Here is a 27,723-nt window from a genome sequence, read left to right as displayed (position 1 = left end):
ATACACAATGAACAGTCAATAGTGCCTTCCTCAACAGACTAGGACTAGGGAACCAGCAAGTTTTACTTTTCATTATATCCTGTTTGATTGCATGCATTTTTAAAAGTTATGTACCAATAATTACTTCTATGATAAACATATTTAATAGAGGAGGAAAGAGGAAATATGAAAACGAATAATTACATAATGCACAATGCTCTTCACAGTTTGAATCTAAATACATCTGGAGAAAAGAGCTACCTAAGTTTAAATGATCAGAAGTAGGGACAAAATCACTGCTACTTTAAAAGTTTTTGCTTAAGATAAAAAGCATGCATCTAAGTTCTTTTGGCTCAAAGGAATGATAATTAAGAGGAAGCTAATCAAACATTTGCAGAACGTGAGCAGCCCATTAATACTAAACAGTTTAGGACAAACCCTGCACCAGCAAATAGAAAGCCCTCAGAGCTTCTGCTCTGTGAGATGAAAGCTTTTATTTAGATAAAGAGGCAGGGGACTGGTATTATTGCACAACAGATTAAGCTGCTGTCTGCAACTCCACATCCCATATGAGCACTGGTTTGAGATCCATTTCTGATCCAGCTCCTTGCTAATGGGCCTGGGAAAGCAGAAGATGGTCCAAGTGCTTGGAACCCTGCCACTCACATAGGAGACCAGGATGGAATTCCAGGCTCCTGGCTTTGGCCTGCCCCAGCACCGGCTGTTGCAGCCATTTGAGGAGTGAACCAGTAGATGGAAGATCTCACACTCTCTCTCTCCTCTCTCTCTCTCTGTAACTCTGCCTTTCAAATAAATAAATAAATTTTCTGTTAGAGCCTATTAAGCCACTGAGGCCTGATAGAAACATTGGGTCACTGGGCTTGAACCCCCAGGCCCTAAGAAACTGGGTGCAGGTAATCTACACCTGAGACATTCCAAATTGCTAAGACAATGGATTGTAAAGGTCACCAAGGAGCCTTTCTGCATGTTTCCCACCCATCTTATCAGGGTCAATGTGGTACCCTGCATCTCCCCCAGATTGATGGGACTCCACCTGCTGCTCAAATAAAATGAAGACTGCCTTCAAACCCCCTGCCCTCTGTTCAGGCAGCCTCAGCCCCTACCCTCTTTATCCCTCCTATTCTGTCCCCTGTAAAAATAAAGTATTTTCTACTTTAACTAGTTGCCTCCTCACCTTCAGGAAACCCTAAAATCCTAAAGCCTGACATCTTTAATTAAAAAAAAAAAAAAAAAAAAAAAGGAGGGAAGAGGAAGATGAGAGAGCAGTGAGAAGAGGGGAACAAAAAAGGGAAAATGAAAATTAGTGAAAATGAAAAATAGTGAAAAATGGAGAGTAATAACTGGAGAAGCGGATGGATGGGATTCCTTTGTGGCATCCACCCCTGCAAGGAGAAAAAACCTGAACCTATTCCCTAAGGCTGCTCAGGAAGCAGAAGGGTTTATGGGTGCAATGTACCAGAGTGATATCTGAGGATCACACCTCCCCCCACTGCCAAGTTTATATAAGCCAAGAAAGGGGCTTTCTTTATATGGGCATTTAATGGGCCAGAAACACAAGCCTCAGACAGACACATCATGAATGTGGTATATTTGTCAACCAGATGATCAACTACAAGATAATTCTACCACTAAGGTATTCACAAAAATAAAGAGAGGAACTAGAGAACAATTGCTAACTATGTACCATGACCTAGTAACTATTTCCAGCAATAGATCCTCAGGAAATAATCAGAAGTTTTGACAAAGATTTATTATAAGGATACATATGAAGTATAACAATTAACAGTAAAAGGTGGGAATAAACTAAATGTCTAACAATAAAGGTGAGAGGTTAAACTAATTATGGTACTTTCATTCAACAGTGTACTATCATGGAACAGATCTTAGTCTAGAAAACTGGCTAAAGAAATGGTTAAATGTGCACAATATTGTAAATTAGGGTGAGGAGACAAGCTGTAAATATCAACTATAACACAAGAACAACACTTGTCATGAAAGAGAACAATTATTTATGAGTATTTTATACTACATTGCAGATTGTCAGTTACTACTCAATATCCCTTCACCCCTAGAAACAAAGCAATATGGCCATTTAAAAACTGCCACTTCAGGGATGGCTGTTTGTAATCGCAGTTAACTTGCTGTGGGTGATGCCATATCCAACTATCTGGTTCAAGTCTCAGCTCATCCACTTCCTACTAATGTACACCCTTGGAGGTAGAAAATGATGACTTAAGTAATTGGGTCCCCTGCCTCTCATGGGGGAGATCTATATTAAGTTTCATGCTGGCCTGGCCCAGCCCTGGCTGTTGCAGGCATATGGAAAATGAAACAGCACATAGAAGATCTCTGTCCCTGTCCCTTTCTCTCTCTTACTACCTTTCAAATAAAATTTTTAAAAATTTAAATCCAGTTTACCCAGGTCACCTATAAAAAGTGGTGGCTGGGTCAGTGCTTTGGCATAGTGGGTAAAGTCGCTGCCCTGCAGTGCCAGCATCCCAAATGGGTGCTGATTCAAATTCTAGCTGCTCCAGTTCCAATCTAGCTTTCTGTTATGGCCTGGGAAAGCAGCAGAAGATGGTCCAGGTCCTTGGGCCTCTGCACCCACGTTAGAGGCCTGGAAGAAGCTCCAGGTTCCTGGCTTCGGATAGGCCCAGCTCCAGCAGTTGGGGAGTGAACCAGTGGATGGAAAACCTCTCTCTCTCTCTCTCTCTCTCGGATAGGCCCAGCTCCAGCAGTTGGGGGGTGAACCAGTGGATGGAAAACCTCTCTCTCTCTCTCTCTCTCTCTCTCTCTCTCATAGGCCCAGCTCCAGCAGTTGGGGGGTGAACCAGTGGATGGAAAACCTCTCTCTCTCTCTCTCTCTCTCTCTCTCCCTCCCTCCCTCCCTCTGCCTCTCTGTAACTCTTTCAAATAAATAAATGAATCTGTAAAAGGTGTGTGTGTGTGGTAAATGAAGTCTAAGTGAAAGCTGTTGAGCGCAGGCTTCCAAAACACTTTTTTAGAAGGGCCTTTGCCTTTCTGTCCTCCTGAGTGCCGATGTCATGGCTAGTGCTCCAGTAGTTATCTTGTATCCATGAGAATGAAAAACTCACTAAAGACAGCAGAGAGAGGGGCCGGTAATGTGGTACAGAGGGTTAAGCACCTGCCTGCCATGCCAGTATCCTATATAAGCACCCATTCCAGTCCAGCTGCTCCACTTCTGATTCAGCTCCCCGCTAATGTGCCTGGGAAAGCAAGAGGATGGCCCAAGGGCTTAGGCCCTTGCCACCCACATGGGAAACCTGAATGAGGCTCCTAGATCCTGGCTTTGGCCTGGTCCAGCCCTATTCATTGTGGCCATTTGGGGAGTGAACCAGCAGATCAAAGATCTCTCTGTCTCTCCCTTTCTCTTTGCAACTCTGCCTTTAAAATAAATTAAAAAAAAAAAAAAACTTAAAGATGACAGAGGGGCCGGCACCATGGTTCATTTGGCTAATCCTCCGCCTGCATAACCGGAATCCCATATGGGCACTGGGTTCTAGTCCTGGTTACTCCTCTTCCAGTCCAGCTCTCTACTGTGGCCCGGGAAGGCAGTGGAGGATGGCCCAAGTGCTTGGGCGCCTGCATCCACATGGGAGACCAGGAAGAAGCACCTGGCACCTGGCTTCAGATCGGCGTAGCTCCAGCCGCAGCGGCCATTTGGGGGGTGAACCAGCGGAAGGAAGACCTTTCTCTCTGTCTCTCTCTCTCACTGTCTGTAACTCTACCTGTCAAATAAATAAATAAATAAATCTTAAAAAAATAAAGATGACAGAGACAAGAGCATGGGCCCTTGATAATATCTCAGGATTACCATAAAAATCCTTATACAATGCTAGACAATAGTGGCTTTGTATTTATTTACTTATTTTACCATCTACTTGCTCATTCCCCAAAACCCACTTCATTTGGCAGTGGGCCAGGCCACAGCCAGAACCCAAGAACTCCTTCAGGTCTCCCACATGGGTGTCAGGGACCCAAGTATTTGAGCCATCACTGGTGAATCCCACGCACATTGGCAGTAAGCTGGATCAGAAGCAGAATAGCCTGAGCTCAAACCAGGCATTCTGATATGGGACACTGGCATCCCAATGGCAGCCCAACCTGCTGCATCACAATACCTGCCCTAAAGGTGGCTTTTTGAAAAAAAGATTTATTTATTTATTTGAAAGGCAGAATTACAAAGAGAGAGGGAAAGACATACAAGAGATATCCTCCATCCACTGGTTCACTTCCCAAATGGCCACAACAGGCAGGGCTGGGCCAAACTGAGGACAGGAACCTGGAACTCCATCAGGGTCTCCTCCATGGTGCAGGGGCCCAAGCACTTGGGCCATCTTCTGCTGCTTTCTCAGGCATTTTAGTAGGCAGTTGGATTGGAAGTAGAGCAGCCAGGATTGAACTAGCGCTCATATGGGATGTCAGCGTTGTAGGCAGAGGCTTGACCTGAGGTGACTTGACTTGCTGTGCCTCAATGCTATTCCCCTTAAATTTGCTTTTTAAAAACCACTTATTATTTCAGATCGTTTTTCCTACCCCAGATATTGACACAATGCCTATTACATACAAGTATGTATGTATGTACATGTGCATGTATGCACTTGTACAGATGCATGTGTGGACAAATCACTGGGCACTGCCGGAGACAGTGGATCTTGCCCAAACGGCAGGAGAAGGACTTGGGGACACCACTCATTCAGAGGGAATCTCAGGCTGAAGCTCACCTGTAGCACAGCTGCATTGCTTCTGCAGCTGCAGTCGCCTCATCCAACAGGGATGCATTGGCTGTGTCCATGCCTGTCATGTCACATACCATGGTCTGGTAGTTGAGTAAACTCTCCAGCCTTCCCTGAGATATCTCTGGTTGGTACGGAGTATACTGGGTGATCCTGTGAGGGAAACAAAAGGCTCTGTCCACACTGTACCTCCACTATTCAGAAAAGCTCCCCAAATGCCTTCATTTTGGAATTTAGTTTATGAAAATTAAGTTTGATTCTCTTAGGAATTACATAACACATCAGTAAGTTTCCCCTTCCAATGCTCAGATCTGAATCATAGTAACAATATTAACTTTGTGCTTATTTTTCCACCACTCTACAATGTTTAAATCTTACATTGCTATTTTAATGATCTCATTGTATATACGTGTTCCATTGTAAACTAGCTCTTAAAATCCACTAGAGCCTGCTTATGATATTATAAGCAGAAATTTCACTTCCTATTTTCTTTCTTCTGGACAAAAGAACAATCATAGTTCTCAATAGGAAAGCATCCAAGAATCTAGTAACTAACACACAAAATATTTTTTAATCTTTGTTTTTATATTAAGCAAAAGTTCTATGAGCCCCTAGCACATTAATAGGCTTTATTTGAGAATTCTCATTACTAGTTACTTATGGAACTTAATTCAATAGCTATCAAAATTCACAGATACAAATGACTGGAAGGTAGAGCAGACAAGGATACTGATTTTAGGTCCTCAAGATATTAGATATTAGCTATGAATGTGGCTTTGGATAAGTAAGTTAACTCGCTTAGTTTCTTTATCCTTTTCTTCATTCCTTCATTCCTTCACTCATCTTACAGGTATTTACTCCTTGCTAAGTGCCAATAACTATTATGGATTCATAAGTAAGATGGGAAAGAGTCTCTGATCTCAGGTATATATTCAAATGGAAAAGAGGCAACAAATAAGTGAATTAATTTTAGAGTCATAAATGTTTTAAAGAAAATAAGTTATAGAATGAAGGATGACTGAGGATTTGTGAGAGAACAACAACCTTTTCATCCAAAATCCATTCATTCTGACTGTGATTGTGGGCCAAATATAGTTCCACACCATTGCACAGACTGCTAACAGTTCACATATATACTGTTCTTGAGAAAGTTTCAGGTCATTTATTTGTTTGGCTTTGCTTTTCATTTTTTCAGACCCTTTTCCTTTCCTCTTCTGGTAATCATGTTCAGGATATTTCCACTCTTCTTTTCTTTCTTTTAAAAAAGACTTTGAAATCAGTATTTTTTTATCCCACTGTTTTGTTTGGTTTTGCTTAGTATCTTATCTTGGATGGGGAGTGGGTGGGGAAGTTGTCTTAGCACGTGGAAAAATGTCAAGACTTTACCTAAAGTAAAGGTTTTATTAATGCGATAATGTGTGCCTATATATAGCAGAATAAAGTTTTGCTCATCAACTTCTTCAACAAACTGGCTAAGCAACTGTAAACTAGTTTGCCAGATTCTAAGTGGGCAGTGAACTGGAATGAATGAGACACACAATACTTGGTGCAGGCAAATAAAATGGGAATCTAAGCACAAATGGGGTCATACAAAAGGCATAGACAATGGGCAGCTGTGATCTCAGATCAGACAAGACCTTCACACATGGCTTGTCACTATGAAAACAGACACAGCACTACTTCTGCCATATGCTTAGATTCCCTGGTTAACATGCAACTTTGATTTATTCAGAATCATTTTTTGACACATAAACACACACATACACACACAAAAGCATACACACATACCTGCTGGTTTATGTGATAAATAGGAAAGATTCAGTTTGTCCATAAAGATAGACATAGAATACACAGTAGGAAAAGAAAGAGCAATGCTCAAACATTCTGGTGTTGAAAGCAGAAGCTGAACATGCTCTACTACAACACTAGCCTCTGCATATGTTTTAAAATCTAACATACAATTAGCATTCTCTATGACCCTTGGGCTCTTCAAAAGTGTTCCCTCTTTTTCTTTTAAACAACCTTTTAAAGAGAACATACTGATAGACCTTTACTAAAAGATTTATTCACAGTTCTAATTAAATATTAGATAGTTCTATTTAAAAATATTTTCTTTTGTAAGTTCATCACATCCTATATAGGTTTCATATTCCCTGTTCTTTCCCCAATTAGGCTCCAAAGTTCTTCTTGAATATTCCTATTCCTTCAAAGGTATCACTATTTTGCCAATACTCAAGTATTTTAAAAATCTTAGCCTCTGGGGCCGGCACTGTAATGTAGCGGGTAAAGCCGCCACCTGCAGTGCTGGCATCCCATATGGGCGCCAGTTTGAGACCCGCTGCTCCACTTCCAATCTAGCTCTCTGCTATGGTCTGAGAAAGCAGTAGAAGACGGCCCAAGTCCTTGGGCCACTATACCCACATGGGCGACCTGGAAGAAGGTCCTGGCTCCTGGCTTCAGATCAGCGCAGCTCCAGCCGTTGCAGCCATCTGGGGAGTGAACCAGCAGACGGAAGACCTCTCTCTCTCTCTCTGCCTCTCCTCTCTCTGTGTAACTGTGACTTTCAAGTAAAATAAAATAAATCTTTAAAAAAAAAAATCTTAGCCTCAGGGACTAGTGCTCTGCATAGTAGGTTAAGCCTCCACCCATGGTGCCAGAATCCCATTTGGGCGCCAGTTTGTGTCCCAGCTGCTCTTCTTCTCTGCTACTGGCCTGGGAAGGCAGTGGAGGACAGCCCTTGCTTGGGCTCCTGAAGCCACATTGGGGACCCGGAGGAAGCTCCTGGCTCCTGATCAGCCCAGCAGATGGAAGATTTCTCTGTCACTCCCTCTCTCTGTCTTAACTCTGCCTCTTAAATTAAAAAAAAAAAAAAAAGCATTTTAGCCCCAAAAACTACACATTCCCATTAACCTTCTTCCCAATGTCCAATATCCATCCTTTTCTTTATTGTTTTACTAGCCTAGCATGGTGCTTAAAAATAGAAAATTATCTAATATTTGAGGCACAGAAGTATGTATTTGATTTCCCTGCTGAAATATCTCTGATATATCCCCATTACCTATAGGAACAGTCCCAAACTTCACAAGCACAGTCCTTCATTCCTGGGACTGTGTTGTCTATTCAATTATAAACACTGGGGTTTAATATTACCCTCCTTCCCTTGGTTCAACATTCCTATCCTTATGCAACCCATTCATAAGTTCAAGACGAGGGTAATGCTAATTAGCAGTGCTAAAGGTAGAGGGCTTTAAAATTTCTGTTTTAGGGCACAAATTTGCCTCCAAATTAAAATGCCAATTGGGATGCCCACATCCTATACAGGAGTGCCTGGGTTGAAGTTCCAGCTCCTCTTCCAAGCCCTGCTTCCTGTTAAGATGCACCCATGTAGGCAGCAGTGATGGCTCAAATACTTGGGTCCTTGCTATGCTCTTGGGAGACTTGGTTTGAGTCTTGGGCTCCTGGCTTCACAAACTCGGTGGATAGGAAGATCTCTCTGTTTCTGGCTCTCTGACTTTCAAATAAAAATAAATAAAATTACTGTTTTATAAAAATGATAAATGCTCCCACTCCATTTACTTGTAAGCATTTAAAATCTACAGCTTTTTTATACTACTGAAATAAACCAGGGCTTAATGCTCTTAACAGTGATGGGGGGCGGGCAGCACCAGCATCCCATATGGGCACCAGTTAGAGTCCAAGCTGCTCTACTTCCCATCCAGCTCCCTAATAATGTGCCTCGGAAAGCAGCAGAGGATGGCCCAATCCTTGCACTCCTGCACCCAAATGGAGATCTAGAAGAAACTCCTGGCTCCTGGCTCCAGACTGGCCCAGCTCTGGCCATAATGGCCATGTTGGGAGTGAACCAGTAGATGGAAGATATCTCTCTCTCTCTCTCTCTCCCCCCCCCCCCCCTTCTCGCTCTGTATCTGCCTTTCAAATAAATAACTAAATCTGACTTTGGATTGGCTCAGCTCCAGCCGTTACAGCTATTTGGGGAGTGGACCAGCAGATGGAAGACCTCTCTCTCTCTGTCTTTACCTCTCTCTGTAAATGACTTTCAAATAAATAAAATAAATCTAAAAAAAAGTGGGGGGCAGCGCTGTGGTACAGTGGGTAAAGCCACCACTTGCAGTGTCGGCATCCCATAGGGGCACCAGTTCGAGATCCAAATGCTCCTCTTCTGATCCAGCTCTCTGCTATGGCCTGGGAAAGCAGTAGATGTCCTGAGTCCTTGGGCCCCTGCACCTGCATGGGACACCTGGAAGCAGCTCCTGGCTCCTGGCTTTGATCAGCACAGCTCCAGCCGTTAAGGACATCTGGGAAGTGAATCAGCGGATGAAAGTCCTCACTCTCTCTGCCTCTGCCTCTCTGTAACTCTGCCTTTCAAATAAATCTTAAAAAAACAAAAAACAAAAAACCAGTGGTTAAAATATTTGTGGGGCTGGTGCTGTGGTTCAGCGGGTTAACACCCTGGCCTGAAGTGCCAGCATCCCATATGGGCACCAGTTCTAGTCCCAGCTGCTCCTCTTCCGATCCAGCTCTATGCTATGGCCTGGGAAAGCAGTAGATGGTGCCCAAGTCCTTGGGTGCATGGGAGACCAGGAAGAAGCTCCTGGCTCCTGGCTTCAGATCAGCGCAGCTCCGGCCATTGTGGCCAATTGGGGAGTGAACCATTGGATGGAAGATCTCTCTCTCTGCCTCTCCTATCTCTGTGTAACTCCGACTTTCAAATAAATAAATCTTTAAAAAAAATATATTTGTTCCATATTGGAGTACATGGATTCAATACCCAGCTCTGGTTCTTAATTCCATTTTCAAGTAATTGGATTTCTGCTACCCACATGTTAGAGCTAGATCAAGCTCTCTGCTTCAGCCCAGCTAAGCCCCAGCCATTGTGGACATTTGGGAGGGAACCAGCAGATGGAAACATGCTCAGTCTCCCTTCTTTCAATTAAATTAACAAAAAATTTAAAAACTATGATCTATGAAAAGACTCAGGTCAGTGAGTCTTATGCCAAGGGATAATAAATAAACCCTTATTTCAGGAGAAAAATGCTGCCAAACAGCATGCTGTTGTGTATATGTATTTGCTTGCTCAATTAGATAAAACATAGTGACTTAAAAAATGTGTTTACGATCTGTAATGTCTATGTTTCAACAGATTAACTCAATTGCTTTGTTTCCAGATATATTTTAATGTACAAAAAGTATCTGCATATCTACGAAGGCATTTAGTTCAGGTCAAATATGATACCTGCTATATTCAACATGGCATGAATATTGATTTCAAAATAATCTGTATTCTCTATCATTTTGGCTGTGAATTTCTTTTGGAATTGGGAAGGAAGGAGGTAGCAAGGGTTTGCAATAAGACACTCATGATATTTTCTCATTTTAATCCTGGTGTTAAAATTATACAAAATAGAAATGGCCACAGAGAAAATATAAAGGTTCTGATATTAGTCACTGATGTTATCAGCAGTTGAAAATTTGGAACTGAAGATCCCATAAAATAAATTCTGGACCTGATGTAAATCTTTTTTTAAGAGGCCCAATGTTTGTATTCTTTCCAGGCTATGTTGCCATTTATTTTCACCTCACGTCACCGGAATTTGTTGGTTCCATCTCTATGGAAACTATTCAGAAGGATGATAATATGAAGTCTACCACCCTGTGTGCGCAGCCCTCTCTATCAGCACTGGCAGGGTACAATTATCACTCTCTGGTTCAGATCAGCTTTCACGGAATGGAAAGAAATTTTAAATGTACACAAAAACAGGGACTCAAAAACATAAACCAACAGTCTCCCTCTCCAAATGCTAGCTGCTCCTAAAGTAAATGAACACATTCGCTTACAGCCAAGAAGCAATATATCCAATATTCTGCATAGCCACCAACAGCAGAGGTTGCTGGCTAGTATTCTGATTGCTGGAATGCTGTGGCCCATTCATGTACTCTTGAGGCTTTTTAAAATGGGGAAAGAGATGGGCCATTTGCTTTTGAAATCAACCTTGACATTTACCATTCACATTTTTACTAGTACCATAGTGAAAAAGAAGCCTTCAGCAATGCAACACATTCATACATACACCCAAAGCAGAAAAACTAGTTTTATTAATTAGAGAGTGAAAGCACACTGAAATTGAAAGTTATGGGTAGGAATGGCAATGCAGTAGTGATTATGCCAACAAAAGTAACTCCTACAAATATGTAACACAAAGCAACCAGGCAGAGCACCCTTACCCACCAGGACTATATTTGCATTTATAGAAAATTACCCAGAAGATATAAAATGTTAACTGAATTCTAAAGATTTATTTATTTATTTGGAGCATGTGCTTGGGTATTTGAAGAATTGCTGTTGAGGAAATTACATTTTTTAACATTCAAAGAAGACCACCTTCCCTTTACGTATGTTAATCTGAAAGACAATCTCTGCATCTTCTCCTAATAACCTTTGAATTACAGAGACAATCACTTACTCTATCCTTACTTCATAACAGTCTTACTAGAAATTAAAGTTATCTCTTTAAAAAAAAATAATTGAAGGGGCCCTTAAGGGATTGAGATGCCACCTGAAGCCTGCAGTACCAGCATCCCACACTGGTGCCAGTTTGAGTCCTGGCTGCTCCACTTCCAATCCAGCTCTCCACTTAAGTGCCTGGGAAAGCAGTGGAAGATGGTTCAAGTGCTTGGGCCCCAGCACCCAGATGGGAGACCTGGATAAAGCTCCTGGCTCCTGGCTTCTGCTTGGCCCGGCCCTGGCTGTTGCTGCCTTTTTGGGAGTGAACCAGCAAAAATAATACCTTTCTTCCTCCCTTCCTCCCTTCCTCCCTTTCTTTCTCTCTCTCTCTCTCTCTCTTTCTTTCCTCTCTTTCTTTCTCTTTCTTTCTTTCCCTTCCTTCCTTCCTTCCTTCCTCCCTCCCCCCTCCTCCTTCCCCCTTCCCTTCCCTTCCCTTCCCTTCCCTTTCTCTCTTTCTCTCTCTCTAACTCTGCCTTTCACATATATTGAAAACAGAAAACTAATTTAAAACAAACACACATACACATACACACAGACACACACACACACCCCTAGGAATAAATAATTACCATCCCCACTCCAGTGTTTGGCTTGTTTCTAGACTGGAAATAAGTCTAGTTTATAGTTTCAGAATAAGTCCAGTCTATATTCTCAAATAAAAATTCTTCCTTTTAAGACTAAGGCATAGGGCCGTGCAGTGGCTAGATGATTAAGCTTTGCCTGCAGTGCCAGCATCTCATATGGGTGCTGGCTGAGTCCAGGCTGCTCCACTTCCTATTCAGCTCCCTGCTAATGGCCTGGGAAAGCAACAGAGGACAGCTCAAGTGCTTGGGCCCCTGCCATCTGTGTGGGAGATCTGGAAGAGGCTTCTAGCTCCTGGCTTCAGCCTGGCCCAGCCCCAGCCACTGCAACCATTTGGGGAATAAACCAGTGAATGGAAGACTTTTCTTTCTCTCTGTCTCTGTTTCTCTCTCTCTCTTTCTCTCTAAATAGGACTTTCAAATAAATAAAATAAATATTTAAAAAAAAAAAAAAAAACACTGGAGTCGGCACTGTGGCACAGCAGGTTACCGCCCTGGTCCGAAGCGCCGGTTCAAGTCCTGGCTGCTCCACTTCCAATCCAGCTCTCTGCTGTGGCCCAGGAAAGCAGTAGAAGATGGCCCAAGTCCTTGGGCCCCTGCATCCACATGGGAGACCTGGAAGAAGCTCCTGGCTCCTGGCTTCCGATTGGCACAGCTCCGGCCATTGCAGCCAACTGGGGAGTGAACCATCGGATGGAAGACCCCCCCCCCCCCTCTGCTTCTCCTCTCTCTGTTAACTCTGACTTTCAAATAAATAAATCTTTAAAAAAAAAAAAAAAGACTAAGGCATCATTTGAAATAAAGTTTCAATTCAAAGATTCTGGTGTATAAAATGGTACTTACCTAAAAAGGAGGAAAAGAAAGGCCTGGGAGTCCCTACCTGTCCTGGTCTACAGTTAGACATTATTAGCCCATGGACTGAAGTAAATGCTCTTATCTGCCCTCAGACACTTTTTGACCCATGATGTCTGCATGTCAAGTAATTGCCAAAGTATCTCCTACAGTAATTGGATGTGACCTCTATTTGGTTCTTTATATCAAACAGCAAATAGCACGGAAATGACTAGAGGTTTTCCTTCAAATGCAGAAGCATTTTTCAGTTTTGCCCAGTTAGAGAGGACTGGAGTAGCCAGGGGACTCAGTGGTTTGGATAGACAGGCATGCACATGTGCACACACATGCAAACCTAGAAGAGGCAGAGTAACTTATCTGATTGGCGAGATGGGAACAAGTAATGACATAAACAGCTCAGATCCTTCTCTTATCTCTACTAGAAGAGCCTTTCTACAGAACACACACTGGGAACAAAGCTGGTATTATGATCTTCATTTATCTAACACCATGGCTTCTTTTTCAGTAGATTGTGAACCTAGAATATGAAGGGAGAGGGGACATGTTTCTCTGCCATCTCATAATCCTGACAGTGCACAGTGTATTCTCTTCCAGGGTCCAAAACAGACTGAGTGAGCTCAGACATAGCCTGAAACCCCAGGGTCTCCAAAGAGGAGTAATGTCCTGGATCTGCCCACCCCACTCCCTTTTATTGACATTCAAAGGCAAATTAAGTTGCAGAGAGGAAGATGTTACCAGTATCAATAATTTCAGGTGCTAGAAGAATTTATGGGAATAAAAGTGGGAAGTTTCTATTTCCTCAACATTTGAGCAAGGAAATTTCTCAACCCAGAAAAGTTCCTGAAGATAGCACTTGGGAGTAGGTGTCAGTGAGTAGGTTCTTAGACACCATGAGGAAAGATGGAAGATGGGGAGAATGACGCAAATCATAGCATTCCTGTTCTTTCAGAGGTACTTTACCATCCTGAGTTCTCCAATAAGTTCCGCAAAATTGCCTGGGGCACTGAGCAGTTATAATAGCCCATGCCAATATATGATCTCCAGATCAGATTCTTCCTTGAAATGGCTCGCAGAGTTGAAAGGATTTCATTTTCACCTGATTATAAGAAAGAGAGAAATGTTACAAACAAAAATGTCTCAAAAAAGAACTCTATAGTTCAAAAACCCTCATTTTATTTTAACATTTTTTAGGAGAACAGTTATATGGAAAATATAAGAATCATTTGTCCAACCAAAAAAAAGTATGTAGAAATTTGAAAAAATTCCCAAAACAGTAGTGTGGTCTCTCATAATTTTATGACATTTTTTCTAGGTTTTTTTTTTTTTTTTTTGGTTCACCAGAATTCCTCACTTTTAACACTTGCTTCATATGAGGTTTTTTCTACTGCTTTTTCTTTTTCTTTTTTCTTTTTTTTTTTTTTTTATTTTTGACAGGCAGAGTGGACAGTGAGAGACAGAGACAGAGAGAAAGGTCTTCCTTTTGCCGTTGGTTCACCCTCCAATGGCCGCCGCGGTAGCGCGCTGCGGCCGGCGCACCGCGCTGATCCGATGGCAGGAGCCAGGTGTTTATCCTGGTCTCCCATGGGGTGCAGGGCCCAAGTACTTGGGCCATCCTCCACTGCACTCCCTGGCCACAGCAGAGAGCTGGCCTGGAAGAGGGGCAACCGGGACAGGATCGGTGCCCCGACCGGGACTAGAACCCGGTGTGCCGGCACCGCTAGGCGGAGGATTAGCCTATTGAGCCGCGGCGCCGGCTCTACTGCTTTTTCTAATGTATTTACTCTAAATGAAAATTCTGTCTTATGCTCAGTAAAATATTGCTTTCCATGTTATACTTTCTGGAAATAGGCAAGGATTTAGTCTTAAATAACACATAACCTATATTTCCTCTAAAATTGTTTCACTGAGTCAGACATTTTCCTTCTGCATTACTGAAAAGGTATAAAAAGTCTGTCATCAAAAAAATATATCAGTCATAATAAAAGCACAAGTAATTTTAACCAACATTCCCATTAAGGCACTGTGTGATTACAAATTATAAAAGTTCTTGGAAGCAGACCACTAATGGCCACATCGGCCAGGAGTTGGCCATACTGAGGCTGGAAGCTAGGAGCCAGGAGCTTCACCCATGTCTCCTATGTGGGTGTTGGGGCCCAAGGACTTGGGCCATTTTCCACTTCTTTCCCAAGCACATTAGCTGGGAGCTGGATCCGAGGTGGAGTAGCCAGAACTTAAAGTGGCGCCCATGTGGGTTGCCAGTGCTGTAGGGAACAGTTTAACCAGCTGCACCACAGTCCAGCCCCCACTCTGCCAGAAATTGTCTTTGTACAGCCTAGGAAATTGAGGCTTGAAGAGGATTACTTGCCGAATATCAAATAGTTTCAATTTAAAGTATTATTATTCTAGTCTCTCTAATTCCAGATTCCACACTTTAACCCAGTGGGTGAAGCCGACCCTGGTACATGTACAGCACTTGTATGGTAAGGCACATTTTAGACACCAATGACATTATATGGTTCATTCTCTGCTCTTCTGCATATGGATAGATTATGCAACTAGAAGTTAACTAGGACATAATTACTTAGGCAAATGTCTCACTCCTTTACGATCTTCTAAAGGACTCAATAACTCAAAGGCTGGAACTGACAGTTTTTATTTTTGCTATATCAGAGAAAACCTAGGTGTAGCAAAATCAAGACAGCAAATTCACCAGGAAGAGGTCTCACATTGTTTCAACCCTGCTGAACTCTTTCTGAATATTATTCATGTCAATCCTTCTTTTCCCACAGTGAAAATATTCCCACCCTCTGCCTCACTCTCACACTTGCCCCACTCTCACACCATGTGTTTTCAAAGCAAATAAATGAATGAGACAAGTTGCTGTGCCAGCGACAACTAAGGAAAGAACAGATAATTCAGGCCAGCGCCGCGGCTCTCTTGGCTAATCCTCCACCTGCGGCGCCAGCACACAGGATTCTAGTCCAGGTTGGGGCGCCGGATTCTGTCCCGGTTGCTCTTCTTCCAGTCCAGCTCTCTGCTGTGGCCCAGGAGGGCAGTGGAGGGTAGCCCAAGTGCTTGGGTCCTGCACCCACATGGGAGACCAGGAGGAAGCACCTGGCTCCTGGCTTCGGATTGGCGCAGCGCGCCGGCCATAGCAGCCATTTGGGGGGTGAACCAGCGGAAGGAAGACCTTTCTCTCTGTCTCTCTCTCTCTCTCTAACTCTGCTTGTTAAAAAAAAAAAAAAAAAAAAGGACAGATAATTCAGATAATTCTATGACTATCACCTTCATGAGTAAGAATAATCCAACTGCCTTATGGAGTAGGTACAGTCTAGCCTTCTTCCAGTGAAAGTTTAGAATATAAGTGAAAGCACAAGAAACCAACATGTGAGGAAATATGCAAAGACAGAATCCTTAGGAACAAGCAAGACATTCAATCACTTCCCAAGTAATCTTAGGGCAGAGTGAGTCAGTAGCCCAGTAGGAGGGGAAATTAATTAGCAGTGCCTGGCAGGCAAGGCCAGTTTCAATTAAGATCCTGAGCAAGAGGGACAGGTCCCTGCTACATATTATGCCATGAGGACAAAAGGTCCAGATCTCAAATGAGAACAGTCTGTGAAGGGCTTTGCCAAATCAAGAGGTTAGCCTTGGGAAGTCATGGAGTATTTTCAAGCTGGAGAGTGATGTGTCTTTCAACATCATAGAAGACCATTCTACTGATGATGTAGAGGACTCACAGAAGGGACACCAAGGACACGGGAAGATACGGTGCGAGGCCAATACAACAGTCCAAAAGGGAGGTAGTAAGAGTAGTGTTATGGGTTGAACTGTGTCCCCCAAAATGATATGTTGACACCCTGACGCCCAGTACCTGAGAAAGTAAACTTACTTGAAAATAGGATCTTTCCTGATGAAATCAAGTTTAAAATGGGATCAGGTAGTCCTAATGCAATGAGAAGGGGAAAATTTGGACACAGAGACACAGACTGAGAGAAAACGCTACGTAATGATGGAAGCAGAGACTGCAGTGATGCATCGACAAGCCAAGGAATACCAAGGATTGCTAAAAACAGCCAGAAGCTAGGAGAGAGGTTAGGAGCAGATTTTCCCTCAGAACCTCCAAAAAGGAACCAAGGCTGTCAATACCTTAATTTTGGACTTCTGACTTACAGAACTGTGAGAGAATAAATTCCTGTTGTGATATATTGTTATGGCAGCCCTATTAAAATAACAAAGGGAGCTCTAACTTCCATTTCCAGGAGAGATTGTACTGTCCTTCAGCCCTGCTGGATAATTAAACACTCGTCCCACACATTAAGATTCTTCTAAAATAATTTTTTTTAATTTGACAGGCTGAGTTATAGACAGTGAGAGAAAGAGACAGAAAGAAATGCCTTCCTTCTGTTGGTTCACTCTCCAAATGGCCGCTATGGCCAGCTCTGGGCTAAAATGAAGCCAGGAGCCAAGTGCTTCCTCCTGGTCTCCCATGTGGGTGCAGGGGCCCAAGCACTTGGGCCATCCTCCACTGCCTTCCCGGGCCACAGCAGAGAGCTGGACTGGAAGAGCAGGAACCGGGACTAGAACCCAGCACTCACATGGGATGTCGGCGCCACAGGCGGATGATTAAGCAAGTAAGCCACGGTGCCAGGCCCTAAAATAAATCTTAAAAAAAAAAAAAGATTCTTCTAGGGGAGGCCCCAACACTGTGGTGTAGTGTGTAAAGCCGCCACCTGAAGTGCTGGCATCCCACATGGGAGCCGGTTCAAGTCCTGGCTGTTCCACTTCCGATCCAGCTCTCTACTATGGCCTGGGAAAGCAGTGGAAGATGGCCCAAGCCTTTGGGCCCCTGTACCCACGTGGGAGACCCAGAGAAAGCTCCTGGCTCCTGATCGGTGCAGCTCTAGCCATTGTGGCCAACTGGGGAGTGAACCAGCAGATGGAAGACCTCTTTCTCTCTCTCTGTCTGCCTCTCCCTCTCTCTGTGTAACTCTGCCTTTCAAATAAATAAATATTTAAAAAATAAAAAAAGAATCTGAGAAGAATCCTAAACTAAAATCAAACCCTAGATCACCCAACTAGGAACAAAAATCTACTGCTCTGGGGCCAGTGCTGTGGCACAGTGGGTAAAGCCACTGCCTGCAGTGCAGGTATCCCCTATGGGTGCTGGTTCAAGCCCTGGCTGCTTACTTTCGATCTAGCTCTCTGCTATGGCCTGGGAAAGCAGTGGAAAATATTCCAAGTCCTTGGGCCCCTGCACCCATGTGGGAGACCCAGAAGAACCTCCTGGCTCCTGGCTTTGGATCAGCTCAGATCCAGCTGTTGCAGAATGAACCAGTGGATGGGGAATGAACCAGTGGATGGAAGACTCTCTCTCTCTTAAGCCAGTGGATGGATGACTGACTCTCGCTCGCTCTCTCTCTCTGCCTCTGCCTCTCTGTAACTCTTTCAAGTAAATAAATAGAATCTTAAAAAAAAAAAAAATCTACTGTTCTTCATCCATACAAAGGCACTCAGAGGTATTGTTTTGATTTTGCCTGTAGACTTTAGAAATTGGTTGTATAGGGCATTGGCATTGTAGGATCAACAAGCCTTACTTTTTTTTAATGTTTATTTTTATTTATTTGAAAGAGTTACAGAGAGAGGTAGAGACAGAGAGAGAGGTATTCCATCCACTGGTTCACAGTGCTGATATGTCTGCAGATCCTAGATGCTCAACCAGAATGGTAGAGAGGGTCTGAATTTTCCTTCATGAGAAAACCCATTTTCTCATAACCCCGAGCAGAGCTGTCCATGAGAGATGGTCAAAGGTCAAAACCCAGTTGTGAGAAAGTCCAATTCCCATTTCCCCTTCCTTCAGCAGTCTTCTGCCACCTAGGCCCAGTTGTGCCTTCACCCCATGCCTTCAACAGCAAGGAAGAGATCAGCCAGGAAACCACTGGAACATTCCACATCAGTTCAGCCTTCCAAATACACATCAGCATCCCTCAAGACAGCCACTGACGGGCACCATGGCGTAGTGGGTAAAGCTGCTGCCTGAATTGCCGGCATCCCAAATGGGTACCGGTTTGAGTCCTAGCTGCTCCACTTCCAATCCAGCTCTCTGGTATGGCCTGGGGAAGCAGTAGAAGATGGCCCAAGTCCTTGGGCCCCTGCATCCACGTGGGAGACCCAGAAGAAGCTTCTGGCTCCTGGCTTTAGATCAGCCCAGCCCCAACCATTGCAGCTATCTGGGGAATGAACCAGTGGATGGAGGACCTCTCTTTGTCTCTCTCTCTCTCTCTCTCTCTCTGTGTGTGTATGTGTGTGTGTGTGCCTCTGCCTCTCTGTAACTCTGCCTTTCAAATAAATAAATAAATCCTAAAAAAAAAGCCACTAACATCTTAAAATAAAACCTGAAATTTTTAGCGTAATGAAGAACAGTTAGCATAAATGAAGAACAAAATTACAGGTAATGCCTAGAGGTATGAACAAAACTTGAGAAACAAGTTTCTAGCCCTACAAAGATATACTCTCTAGTCCCTGCACAACCAGCCAAACTTCCCAAGCATTGGTGGACTCTGCCCCTATCGAACTTGGGGTGATACAAGTTTCCTCCTGTTGTTTCTTACCAATTTTATTACCAATTTTATTACCAATTTTATCTTCTGTTGAGAACAATGTGATTCAATAGAATGCGCTGTCCTCTGTACACTATGCAAATGGACACTCTTGAGCCATCAAGAGTAGGTAAAATACCTAGTCACGCTTCTGAAAGCATAAATGGTGTAGGAAGCTTTTCCCATTCACTCACCCATTGCTCATCATGATCAAACTTCCCAGATAGAAACCAAGAGACTCTGACTTGATTAACAGAGAGTTAAACTGCCTTTTATCATGACAGAATCTAACATCTCAGGCTTCCCTAGCCACATATAATAAAAGTATGTCAAGTACACAGCTTACTGTGTGTCTGAATTAAAAAAAAAAAAAAAAAAGATTTATGTATTTACTCTGCAAAAGTTACAGGTCTACAAAAAAAAAAAAAAAAAAAAAAAAAAAAAAAAACCTCCTAAGTACATATTGCCCACCACTGTTCTCTCTTGGAAAAGAACTCTTTTTCTAGAGAAAATAGTGTGGGGTTCTCACTCCCAAAGTGGCAGCCTTCCCTACTTAATAGGAGAAGCATTATTAAATGGTGATCGTGGCACTAACTCCCTGAGCAGCAGAACCCAAGAAAGCGGTGTGGACAAAGAGGAGAGGAGAAAGGAGATGAAATCTGGCCCCAGAGCAAACTTCAAAGGAGTACACATTCCTCACATTTTTCCTTTCAGCTTGACAAAAAGAGCTTGTTTCTGTGTATCGGCCTAATTCCTGTAACTGTCTTTCTGACTGTGAAGTACAATGAAACTAACCAGGGAGAAAATGAGACAGAAAAAGGAAGGGAGCCTCCATGAATAAACACTTGGCAACAAGCTGTCATTTTCCATCTCCTAGCCTACAGTTGTACAGGGCAGTCAGGCACTGACAAATATGAAGGACCCAAAGCAACCCTTCAACATCTAAGCAGTGACTTCTTTCTTGTGGAATAAACTGCTGTTTCTAACCTTGTTTATTCCTTTGCCTCAGCACATTGCATAATGCCCTGGTTCTTGAGTACCAAGAACAGAATTCAGTGGCCTCTGGGTACCACTCCCTAAGAATCAGCAGGTGAGGACTCCTACTGTTCCTGCTTCTCAGGATTCAGAATAAATGATTCCTCCTTATATATTTCTACAGAAGAGCCTTTCTAATAGCAACACTCATGCCACTTACACCTAAAATATAAGAACTTTGCACCAATCACTACACTAGATAAATATTTTTTAATAGGAACAAGCTAATTTAGCTGTTAAATACTCAATGCATTACTAGGGATAGGTTTCAATTTCTGACATATGTAAATTTGCACAAGAACTGGAAAAATGTTATTGCCACAGACAGGTAGTTTGAATGAGTGATGATACCGCTACATCTTAACATCTTCCATCAGCTAGTTCATTCCCCAAATGCCCATATCACCTGGGTCTGGGCCAGACTGAAGCCAGGAGCCTAGAACTCCACCCAGGTCTCCCACATCAATAGCAGAGGCCTCAAGTACTTGAGCTATCATCTGCTTTCTCCCAGAGGATGGGCAATAGCAGAAAGCTGGATCAGAAACAGAGTAGTCAAGACTGAAACCAGGGACCTTGATACGGCATGCGAGCATCCCAAGTGGCAGCGTAACTTGCTACACCACATTACCTACTCTGCTCCATGTCTGAAAACTACTTATGCACATTTTCCCCACGCTTAATCCAAAATCCCAAACACAGTGCTATTATAGCTTTGGCCTCAATTACAATAAAAATGTATCTATATGGCCGGCACCGTGGCTCAATAGGCTAATCCTCCACCTGCAGTGCCGGCACACTGGGTTCTAGTCCCAGTCAGGTGCCGGATTCTGTCCCGGTTGCTCCTCTTCCAGGCCAGCTCTCTGCTGTGGCCTGGGAGTGCAGTGGAGGATGGCCCAAATCCTTGGGCCCTGCACCCCATGGGAGACCAGAAGCACCTGGCTCCTGGCTTCGGATCAGCATGGTGCGTCAGCCGCAGCGCACGGGCCGCGGCGGCCACTGGTGGGTGAACCAACGGAAAAGGAAGACCTTTCTCTTTGTCTCTCTCTCTCACTGTCCACTCTGCCTGTTTAAAAAAAAAAAAAGTGGCCGGCGCCGCGGCTCACTAGGCTAATCCTCCGCCTTGCGGCGCCGGCACACCGGGTTCTAGTCCCGGTCGGGGCACCGATCCTGTCCCGGTTGCCCCTCTTCCAGGCCAGCTCTCTGCTGTGGCCAGGGAGTGCAGTGGAGGATGGCCCAAGTACTTGGGCCCTGTACCCCATGGGAGACCAGGATAAGTACCTGGCTCCTGCCATCGGATCAGCGCAGTGCGCCGGCCGCAGCGCGCTACCACGGCAGCCATTGGAGGGTGAACCAACGGCAAAAGGAAGACCTTTCTCTCTGTCTCTCTCTCACTATCCACTCTGCCTGTCAAAAGATTAAAAAAAAAAAAAAAAGTATCTATGCTTGTTTTTTGTTCTTTGACAAATAAAATACTATGCCTCAGGTTCTAGATGGATATATATTATGCTCTTTCTCTCTGTCTATATATATAGTAGATATGTATATATATAGTAGACATATATATATATATATATATATTTGGAAGTCAGAGGTACAGAGAGAGAGAGAGAGAGATACAGAGACAGAGATGTTCCATCTACTGGTTCACTCCTCAAATGGCTACAACAGCAAGGGTTGTGCCAGGCTGAAACCAGGAGCCTGGGGCTTCATCAGGGTCTCCCACATGGGTACAGGGGCCAAAGCACTTAGACCACCTTCTGCTGCTTTCCCAGGTGCATTTGCAGGGAGCTAGATTAGAAGTGGAGCAGCCAGCTCTCAAAATAGCACCGACATGGGATGCCAGCATTGCAGGCGGTGGCTTTACCCACTATGCCACAATGCCAGTCTCACTTATATTTTCAAAAGAATAATATATATGCATATACTTGTTTATTAACAGAATATCTCAAGGCTGGAACTGTGGCATAGTGGGTAAAGCCAGCACCTGCAGTGCCGTTATCCCATATGGGCACCAGTTTGAGTCCCAGCTGCTCTACTTCTAATCCAGCTCTCTGCTGTGGCCTGGGAAAGCAGCAGAAGATGGCCCAAGTCCTTGGCCTCTGCACCTGCATGAGAGATCTGGAGGAAACTCCTGGCTCCAGATTGACGCGGCTCCAGCCATTACGGCCATCTGGGGAGTGAACCAGATGGAAGACCTCTCTCTCTCTTTCTCTCTCTCTGTCTTTGCTCTCCATAACTCTGCCTTTCAAATAAATAGAAAATAAATTTTTTAAAATAATAAGCTTTATATGGAAAGCCAGCTGGAACTCTGACTCCCCTCACCCGGATCCTGCCAAGCTCTTCCTTGTCTTCTTTTTCAATTAATAAACCACCTGATTCAATCTCCTTAATGACTCTCAGGTTAGTGTCCCCCCCAGGACACCTCTACCCAAAAGGAGCTAAGGCATGTCCTATCTATGTGTCTGAGGAATCTTTGGTCCCATGTCTCCATACAAATTAGTATTTCCTTCAGCTCTTCCTGCTCACCCAAAAGACGATCTTCAAGATCCTACTTACCATAGGAAAACCAGAAAAGCATCCTCAGTAGGGATGGAGGGATGAGGAGTACTATAACTGTTATTTTACTCCTTGGACTTGAATCATAATCCTTTCTGGAAAATACCATGGCCTCTCTTCATTAAAACACACACACACACACACACAGAAACATTGCAATTCATAATATTTATCTGGAATACCAGCTGACCTATGTAATCAGACCAAATGGTGAGTTTGAAATCAGAATGAGTTGAAGTCCTGGAGTACTTGTTTCTTCTCTCTGCTGCCCCATGGGTAGATTGTTATGGCCCGAAGAGAAAAAACAAGAGCGGAAAGAAGGGTATGTTCTAAGAGTCCAATTCAAACAACTGATCATGCTTGGGGAAACATTTTTTTACAGATCAAAGGAATATGCATATGAGGAAATTTGCAGTCCAACCAACCAAGAATTTCACCAAGTACATTGTAATCTCTTTGTGGGTAGGAGCATAATGGGTTGCTAGGCACAGAGCAAGTGTTGAGAAAATACAAATGAACTAATGTGTTTCAATTAAAATTTAGTTTGAATTTTAATATACAGCTAGCTCAATATTTCTAATAATTCAACCATCAAAGAGTCCATGATGACAAATCAGTACCAAAATTGTCCTCACATTTGGTTCAACTACATCCCTCAAAGCACAGCGTTTGGAGAAACATTTATAAATGGAAGCCTGCAGCTATTAAGAAATTTTTGTAAAATAATGCAGTGCCTTTAATTACCTCAAATTTTCAGAGATGTTATTTCCTAATTGTTCAATCAATTAGAACATTAATGCTACAGACATCGGGAATTCTTATAAAATTCTTAGTCTGCATCTTCACAAAAACACTCTGGGCTTAATAAATTAAGAAAATTTAAACAGGCAAAATGAGATCAAAGGGCCTGGCATTATGATGCAGTGGGTTAAATCGTTGCCTCCACTTCCAATCCAGCTCTCTGCTAATGCGCCTGGGAAAGCAGCCAAAGATGGCCCAAGTGCTTGGGCCCCTGCTCCTGGCTTTGGCCTGGCTTGGCCTGGTCATTGCGGCCATTTGGGGAGTACCTAGTGAATGAATGATCTCTCTCTGTGTAACTCTGCCTTTCAAATAAATAAGTAAATCTTTTTTAAACAATAAGATCAAAGTTATTCTTATGTCGTATTAGAGACTTATTAAAACCAAGCACAATGCTATTTTGTGGGATAGAAAGAAGACAAAGATAGAAATCAGAACACAGACCCAACCACAAGCACTTCACAACCTCATTGCCTGGCACCTGCCCCAAACTTGGGCCCTCATTCCCAGTTCAAGCTTGATCACTGAGCTTCTAAGCAAAGTGTGGAAGACACTGCTTCACCTCTCTCCAAACCCAGTTGACCTGACCTGATCTGACTAGCAGACCTTGAAGTCCTTGGCACTTAACTTGGCCTATCCTCAACCTCAGGTGAACTCTCCTTTCCCTGTCCCTGCTCCCAGAGCAATAACTGACACTCTGTAACTCTGCCTTTCAAATAAATGAGTAAATCTTTTTTACCTAACTACCAGATGCCATTCAATCTCCATATTGTTTAATCTAGACTCCTTACCAGCCAGATGAAATTCCACTTTTTCCTAATGCTTAGTTTCACCCTTCCTTCTTGTCATGCAGAGATCCTCAGACAGGCAGCCCTTCAAATTCTCCCCACTCAAAGGATCCTTATATGATTATGTGGACTTTCTTCCCTTTTGTGCCTAAGAAAGGGTCAGAATATGATACTGGGGATGACAACCCCTGACTCAAATGTGTCCTCCGGACTCTGATGACTTCATCTCAGACTGCTGTGCCTCCTTCCTTCCACATGCTCTATTTCCCAATATCTTGGCTTTTACTTTCTTCCCCACACTCTATCTCTGGGAATTCTCACTAATTCCCATGGATTCTTTCAGAAGACTCACAAAATTTGGAACTCTATCTCTATCATTCTCTTGAGCTCTAAACTCTACTTTGCAACTCTTGCTTCAAGCTTTCCAAATCCATGTTCCACAACCATCTCAAGTCTAATTCCATTTAAGCAGGACTTGGTCTCTCCTTCTGCCAAGTCTTTCTCCTGCCTGTTCCCGCTCTATTAAAGATATCACCATAACTCAGAGGCACCAAAGCCTACAAACTGACTGACAGCCCTATCTGCTGTCATCTGCTGCCCCTCAGGAGCAACCAACACGTTTGTTCCCAAACCATGCTTCCCCGGGGCTTCCTCCAACCAATGACTAAGCCCAACAGAACTAATACAGACTCATTCTTGTGAGACATGAGACTTCTCAGATAAGTGATTTTAGTTCAAGAACTCCCTCCTGGCCCGACTGAAACCTTCTTATACTTGTGCTGTTGTGTTAAGATTCTTCCTGGGGCCAGCGCTGTGGCGTAGTGGGTAAAGCTGCTGCCTGCAGTGCTGGCATCCCATATTGGGCACCGGTTCAAGTCCCAGCTGCTCTACTTCCAATCCACCTCTCTGCTATGGACTGGGGAAGCAGTAGAAGATGGCCCAAGTCCTTGGGCCCCTGCATCCATATGCGAGACCCAGAGGAAGCTCCTGGCTCCTGGCTTCTGACGGGCACAGCTCCACCTGTTGCAGCCAATTGGGGAGTGAACCAGCAGATGGAAGATCTTGCACTCTCTTTCTCTGTCTGCCTCTCCTTCTCTCTCTGTGTAACTCTTTCAAATAAAATAAATAAATATTTTTTTTAAAAAGATTCTTCCTACCCAATCTTCCTTCTATCTTTCTCTCCTTCCACGGAGGTCAGATTTGAAATAATTTGAAGGGTCTCCTGCCTTCTCCTGCTCCCACTCCCAGTAAATTTATTTTGTATCTAGTATTTTGGTGTCTTTTTCCTGGAGAACTTCAACTAACACATTTAACATCTCTCATCTAATCTTCCCAATAATCTCCTACCTGGTTTCCCTGACTCTGAAAAACAAAAGCTGAATTCTTCCACTTCCCTTCATAGTAACTTTAAATATCTCCCCATTACTTAGAGTGAAAAAAAAAAAATCCCTTATAGCTCTGAGCCCTCCATTAAGGTACCACACCTTGGTTCTCCGTACCTCTTTGCAACCTAAGGTTCTATTAGCACGATCTGTTCATTATCCCTCAAATAACCATGTATGTTCACACTACCATGCCTCTACTCATGTCATAACCTCAGATAAGCAGCTGTCATATTTGCAGACCCATAGATCTATTCAATATTTGTCTCCTTATAATTGGGAACTCTATGATCTTTTACCTCCTGATAATTGTGCATCCAGTGACTAAAGTAATATCTTATTATCCATAGAAGTCTTTCAAGCAATTCAGAATGGAAACGGATGTGACATTTTGATGACAATAGATCAAAAATCCACTGGTAATAAATGTAATAAGAAACACCAATTCAAAAACAACAGATCTGAGTAGTCTGGGGGCTTTGATGTAGGTTCCCCAACTATACAAACCACTCTGGTAGGTAATGTTGATAATGGGGAAAGCTGTGCTTGAATAAAGACAGAGGGTATATAGGAAACACCTGTATTTATGCTTAAATTCTTTATGAGCCTAAAACTATTCTAAAAAGTAAGTTATATATATATATATATATATATGCAAATCTGTTTATACTTTTTCTTTCCTCTGAATGCAGTCCATACTTAATGACTGACTCTAATGAACAGAGGATGGCATAAGTGATAGTATGGGACTTCTGAGGCTAGGTCATAAAATGATAGCTTCTGCTTGGCTTTCTCTCTCCCTTGAATCACTGGCTCTGGGGAATCCAGCTACCATATTGTGAGGACACTAAAGCAATCTGTGGAGACATCCATATGAGGAGGAACTTGGTGCAAATAGCAAATAGCACCAAGTTGCTAGCAATCTGAATGAGCCACCTTGAAAGTGGATCCTCCAGCTCTGGTTGAGCATTGGCCAGCGTGTGACTGCAACTTTAGCAGAGACTCTACAGCAGAACCCCTAGCTAATCTTGAATTCTTGACCAATAGGAACTGTAAGTATATTAACTGTTTATTGTAAGCCACTGAATTTTGCAGTAATTTCTTTCTTTCTTTTTTTTTTTTTTTTAACAGGCAGAGTGGATAGTGAGAGAGAGAGAGAGACAGAGAGAAAGGTCTTCCCTTTTGCCGTTGGTTCACCCTCCAATGGCCGCCGCGGCCCGTGCGCTGCGGCCAGCGCACTGCGCTGATCCGAAGCCAGGAGACAGGTGCTTCTCCTGGTCTCCCATGCAGGTGCAGGGCCCAAGGACTTGGGCCATCCTCCACTGCCTTCCCGGGCCACAGCAGAGAGCTGGCCTGGAAGAGGGGCAACCGGGATAGAATCCGGCGCCCCAACCAGGACTAGAACCCGGTGTGCCAGCGCCACAAGGCAGAGGATTAGCCTGTTGAGCCATGGTGCCAGCCCAGTAATTTCTTACGTATGAAAAAATAACTGATAACAGTGGCCTTTCCAAGAGTCAATTTAAAAAATAATGCTAAAGAAGTATTTTCATTTATATATATAAAATATCCTTAATGATGCTGGATGGAATCCATGGTCCTTTAAAAAAATAAAGGCATAAAGAAAAAATTTTTCCATTTTATTTTTTTGTAGAAATTGCATGTCCTGGGGCCAATACTGTGGCATAGAAGGTTAAGCCTCTGCCTGCAGTGCCAGCATCCTGTTTGGGCAGCTAGCTCGAGTCTGCTCCACTTCAGATCCAGTTTCCTGCTAATGCACCTGGGAAAGCAGCAGAATATGACTCAAGTTCATGGGCCTCTGCACCCATGTGGAGAGACCTGTAAGAAGTTCCTGGCT

The 27,723-nt window shown here is 43.4% G+C and overlaps 1 protein-coding gene across 2 annotated transcripts in view; it reads right to left on the bottom strand.

Moving 5' to 3' along the window:
- Positions 1–27,723, bottom strand: part of GLDC (glycine decarboxylase) — a 133,472-nt gene that overhangs the window by 60,015 nt on the left and 45,734 nt on the right. For both annotated transcript variants that reach the window (XM_062208271.1, XM_062208270.1), the window contains exons 3-4: positions 13,674–13,809; positions 4,746–4,910 (exon numbers count right to left, since the gene is read on the bottom strand). In XM_062208271.1, the coding sequence (XP_062064255.1) occupies positions 4,746–4,910; positions 13,674–13,809 (301 nt within the window). The remainder of the gene's footprint in view (positions 1–4,745; positions 4,911–13,673; positions 13,810–27,723) is intronic.

The sequence above is a fragment of the Lepus europaeus genome, chromosome 12 (genome assembly GCF_033115175.1).
Source record: "Lepus europaeus isolate LE1 chromosome 12, mLepTim1.pri, whole genome shotgun sequence".
Lineage (NCBI taxonomy): Eukaryota > Metazoa > Chordata > Mammalia > Lagomorpha > Leporidae > Lepus > Lepus europaeus.
This window is presented reverse-complemented; position numbering and strand designations above follow the sequence as displayed.